At 41.1% G+C, this 7,420-nt stretch overlaps 1 protein-coding gene across 2 annotated transcripts; it reads right to left on the bottom strand.

Moving 5' to 3' along the window:
• Window positions 1–449: 449 nt before the first annotated feature.
• LOC147181222 (uncharacterized) lies at window positions 450–6,832 on the bottom strand. Of its 2 annotated transcripts, none has more exons than XM_086083893.1 (3): window positions 6,685–6,832; window positions 3,448–3,889; window positions 450–689 (listed from the first exon to the last, which is right to left on the bottom strand). In XM_086083893.1, the coding sequence occupies exons 2-3, from the start codon at window positions 3,852–3,854 to the stop codon at window positions 584–586; spliced, it is 513 nt and encodes a 170-aa protein (XP_085940019.1). In that variant the 5' UTR covers window positions 3,855–3,889; window positions 6,685–6,832; the 3' UTR covers window positions 450–583. The 2 variants fall into 2 exon arrangements, with proteins under 2 accessions (XP_085940019.1, XP_085940010.1); XM_086083884.1 differs by lacking the exon at window positions 6,685–6,832 and adding an exon at window positions 5,247–5,312.
• Window positions 6,833–7,420: the final 588 nt, after the last annotated feature.

Below are 7,420 nucleotides of genomic sequence, written 5' to 3'. Positions count from 1 at the left end.
GGATTTGGGGGTCCGGATTTTGGGTGGGGTTGGCGGCTTGTTGGGGGTGGTACGGGTGGCTGGGTGGGGTGTGCTGGTGGTGGTGGTGGGGGGTGTCTGGGGATTTGGGGCTGGAGGGGGGGGGGGGGCTGGGTTGTGGTGGGGTTGGGGGTTGTGGGGGGAGCAGAGGCTGTGGGCCGGTGGGGTGCCTGGTAGGCCTGCCGTTCCCAGTTCTGCTGCGTTGGGCTTGGGGTGTGGGCCGTGTTGGGGTGGGGGGCGCTCTGGGCTCCTGGGTTTGCTCTCCGGCCGGTGGCCCCTGGGGGTCGTGCCTTGGCGCTGCCGCGGCCTGGGGGGTTGTGCTTGCCCTGTCCTGACCGGGGTCGATGGCTCCCTTCTTTGGTGGAGGTTTTCATACATGCCAGATCCACCACACCAGCATCTAACGAAATTCGAACAATTTGCTTCTTCCTCTAGTCGCTGAATCGTAGGCTGATGTCTGTGGATATCACTTCATCTATCCTTCCTTTCTTCATTCTTTCCTTTGGTCTCTTGTGGTCTCCCTAATTTGTTGGAATTTAGATGTTTCTGGGGTTGGTGAAAGATTCTAGTTTGTAACCCTGTGGTTGGTAGGTGATGTCTGGTCGGTGCTGGATTTCACTTTTCTTTCTTTTCTTTGATCCTTCCTCGGGTCTCCTGACAACTTCGCGACTCTATGGAATTTTAATAGGTTTCAGGTGAATTAATGAGCACAAACTCACACGCATGCACATACGCACACACACGCACGCACACACACACAAATAAATAAATAAAAACAGAGCAATGATGATGACATGTTGAATCGGTAAGATTACCGAATGAACAATACTGAGCTCTCTCAGTAAAAATAAATAAATAAACTGAAATATTATATACACATATAAAATACAAAATAAAAAATTTTACAAAAATAAATTGCTAAATAGATAAATATCAATCAATAACCCTCCCTCCGGAAATTGCGCCGAAAAGCAATATTCCATTATGATAATGACCCCAAACCCGCCTCCAAGACGATCATTTCCTTGCCCAAGACGTTGGGGATGAGCATGTCTCCAGACCTAAACCTAAACCTAAACCTAAACCTAAACGCAAGGCAGTGCTGGAAAATAATGATGGCCATAAAAAAATATTGACCCTTTGGGCATTTTCACCTAAGGGTGTACTCACTTTTGTTGCCAGAGGTTTAGCTACTAATGACTGTATTTTGAGTAATTTTGTTATATAAGTTGATACTATTTTTCATTGTGCCAAAGTGTCATTTTTTTTCAGTGTTGTAAGGGGGCTACTCACTTTTGTGACATATGTATACAGTACATAATCTAAATACCATTTCTCAAATTTTAATGCGTTTTCTCTTCCCTTTGTAAGCCTAAATTCATCCTATTCACATGAAAGCTGCAATAAATTGAAAGCTGTCAATCCCAAAGGCATCCAATGCTGCTTCCCCCGCTGCTCTCCTACTTTGATTCCCTAGCATCCCCTAATGGACAAAAAACTGCAATACACCCGGCACAAAGAAAAAGAAAAAGAAAGTAGCACAGCTTGGCGCATCCTTTCACCTTCCCAATGTGTTATGTCCTATAATAAAAAGTGAGGCTTGCAAATAAACAATGAGCTGCTAACTGTTGAAGGGGATAGAGTGGGTGTTGGAGGAAATAGAGGAAGGGGGAGGGGGAGGAAGTGCGTGCCTGCGGGCTTGGGGGAAGTGGTGGGGGGGCTTGGGGTTATGCTTGATGGAGAGCCACTCCACGCTCAAGTGTTGGCAAGCGGCTCATCACGGCACCCTCACCTCGGCCGTTAATGGCCGCCGCATTGCTAGTGAAAAGCTGTGTTTGGAGCCATGAATCAGTGGGAGATGATTGCGTGATTCATTGCTTTCCTGCAGAACTCTTAAAGAAAAAGAAAAAGTAAGCAGCACCAAAACAGCATTAGTTCTGTATATGGACTTCCTGTCAGGGTGACTCACTCACAACACTTCCATTGGATGGCCGTGATGTCAACATTTTCTTTTTCACTTTTTATAATGATATATCTTATTATTTTATAATACATAACCTAACAAATTATTATTATAAGCTCAGAATGCATTTTCATTTTGATGGTCCCTGTAAGCGAGCCGCACAGAAGCAGGTGCAGGCTATTTAAAGCGATGAACATATAAGCTCACCTTTGGGGTTTACTGGAAACGGAGATGCATCCATCTAGCCAAGTCTTCAACTGCAATACTCATTTTATGTAGGAAATAGCGGAATAGTGGCTAGCATGTTCAACTCACAGTTGGGAGACGAGAGATTTGATTTAAACACACGTAATTATTATTTTATGTTATCTAATTGTGTTGATTTTATGTAAATTAAATGAATGCAATTTATTGTAGTGTCATTGTTATTTAAATGGATTTAATGTCATGTAATTTTATTTGATCTCAATTTATTTTTTACTTCATTTTATTTTAATTTATAAAACTTCACTTAATTTTTTTTTTATTGATACATGCAAAAAAAAAAAAGACGTTGGTACTAAAATTCATAACATGATCGTTGTCTGAATGAGCTCAGCTTGTTACGGTGTAAAACCTAAAATAAAGTCACTGGGTCACTTACATTATATTAAAGGTGCATTGTGCCGCTTAAAAAGGTAACATTAAAGCTTTTTCGACATCATGCATGCTCCACCAATGCTCAGATGAGTACGAAGAGCCCTGACTGTTTTACTCTGACTGCACCTATCACCTTTTATGTTCCCTTTGTAGTAGAATGTGCGGACCCTGCACACTCCACAGTTTCTTTGGGGAAGGGAGGGGTGGAGTTTTTCTGACCTCATTTGAAGTCATGTTTTCGTTTGTCAACTGTGGCTGTCGCTTTAAGATCGTGCACGCACGCGCACGCGCTCCATGAACGAGCCTGACACAAATGCCGCAGTTACGCTTTAGGCCAGAGGTGGCAGTCGCGAGTAAAAAAAAGTGACAAACTGCACAAAGATACTTTAAATTCTAAAGTATACATACAGACTGATAGGTCGATATTTGATTCTAACTTAGAAGAACAAAAAATAATGCGTTCAGTGAAGTGAGTCTATGTGAAGAGACTTGCCTCCCAGGCGCATGCAATAATCATCCTCTGCTTGGTCTGGCCAAGCACCCACTTTTTTTATTTTTATCAGTGTTGTTATCTTTTTATTAGACTTCACACCAATCTGATCAGTTGGATCGGGATCGGATGATATTTTGCATTTTCATGCAAAATCGGTGATCGGCTGTAATATCTTAATTTGCCCGATCGATCAATGGCGTCATTGGATCCACGAAATAAGACATTACATGTCATTTTTCAAACTCGCTGATCAGCCAAAACATCCTGATCTACTTATTACATTTGTTAAACTCATCAGGGTAATATATGGAAACAGGAGTTCAGAACAACTTACTCCCACTCCTTTCTGCGAGCTTGCGGCGTGCTCTGCATTTTGTGAGCCTGGTGAGCCATGATGATGTCCTTCTGTTCCACGAGGCCCCCGCGGCGCCGGAGCACACCGTGCGGGCTCGGAGAGCCCGAACCCCGGTCCGACTCATCTGCCCCGGTATGCGTCAGGTCAAAGCTGGCCGCCCGGGCGGGAAGGTCCGGGAACTCACCGTGCGGCACCTGCAGAGAGCAGGAACGGACGCCCTGCGCCAGGCCGGGCCGGCCGGCCGGGAGGGGCTTACGCCAGGGCTCGGGTTCGGGAAGGGACAGAGAAGAGTGAACGCGCTGTTGGCCACCCGGACCGCATGTGGACGGGGAGTGGAGGGTGGGCGTGAGGGAGACGGACAGGGACTGATTGGAACTAGTGAACATCTCTACGCTGGCAGCAGTCCAACATGTAAAGATGCCTGGGCAGAGACAAGGAGGCAGAAAAAGCATTTGTCAGCTATTTAGACAGTATGGACTAACACAGAGAAACATCAAAAGCAGGAGTTGGCCTACATTTGTACATCAGATTTATTTTTTTAATGGCAAAATGACATTAAAAAGTTAAGATGCACATGTCAAATATGTAAAATAGTACACTAAAAACAGTTGGGTCAAAAATAACCCAAATTGGGTAAAAAAGATACTAACCCAACTTATTGGGTTATTCAATTGACCCAAAAAGTTGGGTCAAATGAATAACCCACAAAACAACCCAAAAATGGGCTGCTTTTTGGGTTATTAATTTAATTTGACACTTCACACTTTGGTCACTTTTGGTCAGTTTTGAGCTGCAGTTCAATTGAGTTTTTCAAATAATCAAAAAGTTGGGTAAAAATATCTACCCCCATAAAACAACACCCAAAATTGGGTTGCTTTGTGGGTTATTAATTTAATTTGACACAACTTTTGGGGTTAAATAAATCTTTTTGGAATTTAACTTTTTGGGTTAAATAACTCAGAGTCAGTCAATTTCTTTTTTGTACTCAATTAACCCAAGAAGGTTGGGTCAAATGAGTAACCCACAAAAAAAGGGTTGCTTTGTGTGTTATTAATTTAATTTGACCCCACTTTCTGTGGTCAAATAACTCAAAAAGTTAGGTCAAATGAACATCCCACAAAACAACCCCCCAAATTTGGTTGCTTTGTGGGTTATTCATTTAATTTGACACTTTATTTTTGACCCAGTTCAATTGAGTTATTGAAGTAACCAAAAGGTTGGGTCAAATCAATATCCCCACAAAACAGCCCCCCAAAATGGGTTACTTTGCATGTTATGTTGTTCATTTAATTTGATCCAAATTTTGGGGTTGAATAAATCTTCTCGTAATTAATTTTTTGGGGTTAAACAACTCAGTCAGTCAGTTATTTTTTGACACCATTCAATTGAGCTATTCAATTAACCCAAAAAGGTTGGGTCAAATGAATAACCCACAAAACAACCTAAAAAAATGGGTTGCTTTGTGGGTTATTAATTTAATTTGACCCAACTTTTTGGAGTCAAATTAACTCGAAAAATTGGGTCAAATGAATAACCCATAAAACAAAACAAAAATGGGTTGCTTTGTGGGTTATTAATTTAATTTGAGTTTTTTTTACCACAAAAAGTTGTGTCAGTCCGTTTTTGACCCAATTTAGGTTATTTTTTTACCAAAATTTGTGTTCACATTTATATTTAATTGTATAAGTAATGTGCCGATAATTAACAACTTTCTTAAACAAATAAAAACTCTATTAATTACAATTGCTTATTATACATAAAAAAAAAACATGATTTACATTTATTATTTAGTTTCGAGTGTTTGCGCATGTAGCAAATGTTTTTTCATCACGGTTGCAAAGACATTCGCCAGACGTTCACAAACGGATTTTCTTGTCGCAAAGACATTTTGAACATGTTCAAAATCAGGATAAACCTGTCTCTGCCGGATGATCGGCACAATCAGTTGACAATAATAATAAGAAAAGCATAGCATGTGGTCACAACATAATCTCAATCTTCATGGGAAGAGACACGCCTCCCTGGCCCATGCAAAAATATTCCTCAGCTACTGAGCACTCTTTTCTTCTACAAGGATGACAAGAGTCCAAAGACGGGGGCGTGGAGAAGCAGAAGGGTCCCGGCGGAGCCTCAGTCGCACAAAAAGTCACAAAAGATGGATCAGATGTGGAGGCTGAAAGGAGGATGAGGAGGATGAGGATGAAGATGAGGCCAAGGCACAGCAGTGAGTCACTCGTCAAACGTCAACAAATAAAATGTTGCCCCAAGTTCATCTCAAAATAAAATTCAGTGTTTAATCATTTAATCAAATTAAATAAATTGCTTGAAAATGGTAAAAATAAATAAATGCAATAAAATATTTATCACCTGGGTTAACGATAACATAGCAAATAAAATCAAGGTAATTATCTATTACACCTGGGTTGATATTAAAATTTAAATAAAAACAATTTATTTATTTATTTAACAAAGCAGAATAAATTGTTTGAGAATTGCATAAAATGCAAAAAAAAAGTTGCACATAGGTTCAAACTAAAATTCAAACATCTAATCAAATCAAATAAATTGCTTAAAAATACAGAACAAATAATGTAAATAATATTTGTTACTTGGGTAACTAATGTATAAAATAATGCATGAAAATAAAGGAACTTTTATAGCTGAGTTGATAATAAAATACAAAATTTTAACATAAAAAAAATAAGAAAAGAACAATATTCACTAATTGGCCATAATAGTAAATTGTTTGCATATGAAAAGCGGCCTTGGATCATAATATAACAAAATTAAATTAAACGTTTGCGCTTCAACACAACTCACTCCAAATGGCTTGATAATAAACTACATTTGATGAGGGATGTCATGAGGATCTATTGATAATAAAATAAACACAACTGATTAGCAATACTGTGGGAATTGATCCATTGTGAAATAATGATTGCTTGAAAAACAGATTATTGGTTAAACTGATGAATGTGATGACTGGAGTAAGTGGCTGTGATCTATTTTTGCTTTGTGGCTCACAATGCACTCACATACACACACGTTGTGCACTTTATCCACATCAAGTGAAGCAATTCATTCGTCAGCCAATTATGGAGACCTGCCCATTGGGTTCGATTGGAGCAGTTGACCATTCCTTAACGTCAATTGCAGACACACATGAAACAAAAATGAAATTCATGCACTGATTAGACAAAAAATAATCACTTTTACCTCCACAAGACGCCCTTATTCCTTCACGGCGTCCGGTTCAGGTTGCATCCTCCACGCAGACCCTCCCTGCCCGCTCCACACAAGTTAGGAACGAGGATGAGGAGAAGGATGGTGATGATGAAGAGGATGATGCTTTCGCGTGGATTCCTTGAGTGATGCTTCCCGCCGAGGGGGGGGGGGGGGGGCTATAAATACCCGCGGGGTGGCTGGCAGCCAGGGAGCAGCGTTCCTTCCTTCCCTACACGCAGGAGCGTAAACACAAGTGGAGCGTGGCAATAAAGCGAGACCACCAGCCCCCACAAGCCAACCGCCCCCTCCTTTCCCCTCAGCACCCCACCCCAGCCGACCGGCTGCCGTGATATGAGTCACTTTGTATGCTTGCTTCTCTCTTCTTCTGCAAACTAGAAACAATGTCAATAATTGTCCTTTGTTGCATAGTGACCATTGAAACAAGATCTGAGTGGAGATTAGAGGAGTGCAACAGGTTCGCTGGAGATTGAGAGAAGGGTGTGTAGTCATGTGTGCATGTGCATGTGTGCGTGCGTGCGTCTAACTCATACACTCACCACTAGATGGTGGAGTGAAGCCACCTACCTGAGCAACTTCTCAATAGATGCTGTGATTGCAAAAATAAAAGCCTTACTTCAAATAGACACCATCTGTGTCACAAAAATGGCGTGAGAATGATAAAAAGTGGTTTCTCAGAGTAAAATGCTAACTGTATAAATAAACCAAG

The sequence above is a fragment of the Leptonotus elevatus genome, chromosome 1, assembly GCF_054856555.1.
Source record: "Leptonotus elevatus isolate MCC_2025b chromosome 1, RoL_Lele_1.0, whole genome shotgun sequence".
In the NCBI taxonomy this organism is placed as follows: Eukaryota; Metazoa; Chordata; class Actinopteri; order Syngnathiformes; family Syngnathidae; genus Leptonotus; species Leptonotus elevatus.
The sequence above is the reverse complement of the archived record's forward strand: the minus strand, read 5'-3'. Positions and strand labels throughout refer to the sequence as shown.

Excerpts from the sequence above, each read along its gene's own strand:
- LOC147181222 (XM_086083884.1), bottom strand. The coding sequence starts at position 5,277 with ATGCGCAAACACTCGAAACTAAATAATAAAT. Across the intron at positions 3,890-5,246 it reads CTCGAAACTAAATAATAAAT|GCATCTTTACATGTTGGACT; the intron begins GTAAATCATGTT and ends GTCTCTGCCCAG. Across the intron at positions 690-3,447 it reads GCTCGCAGAAAGGAGTGGGA|AGTCGCGAAGTTGTCAGGAG; the intron begins GTAAGTTGTTCT and ends AAAATTCCATAG.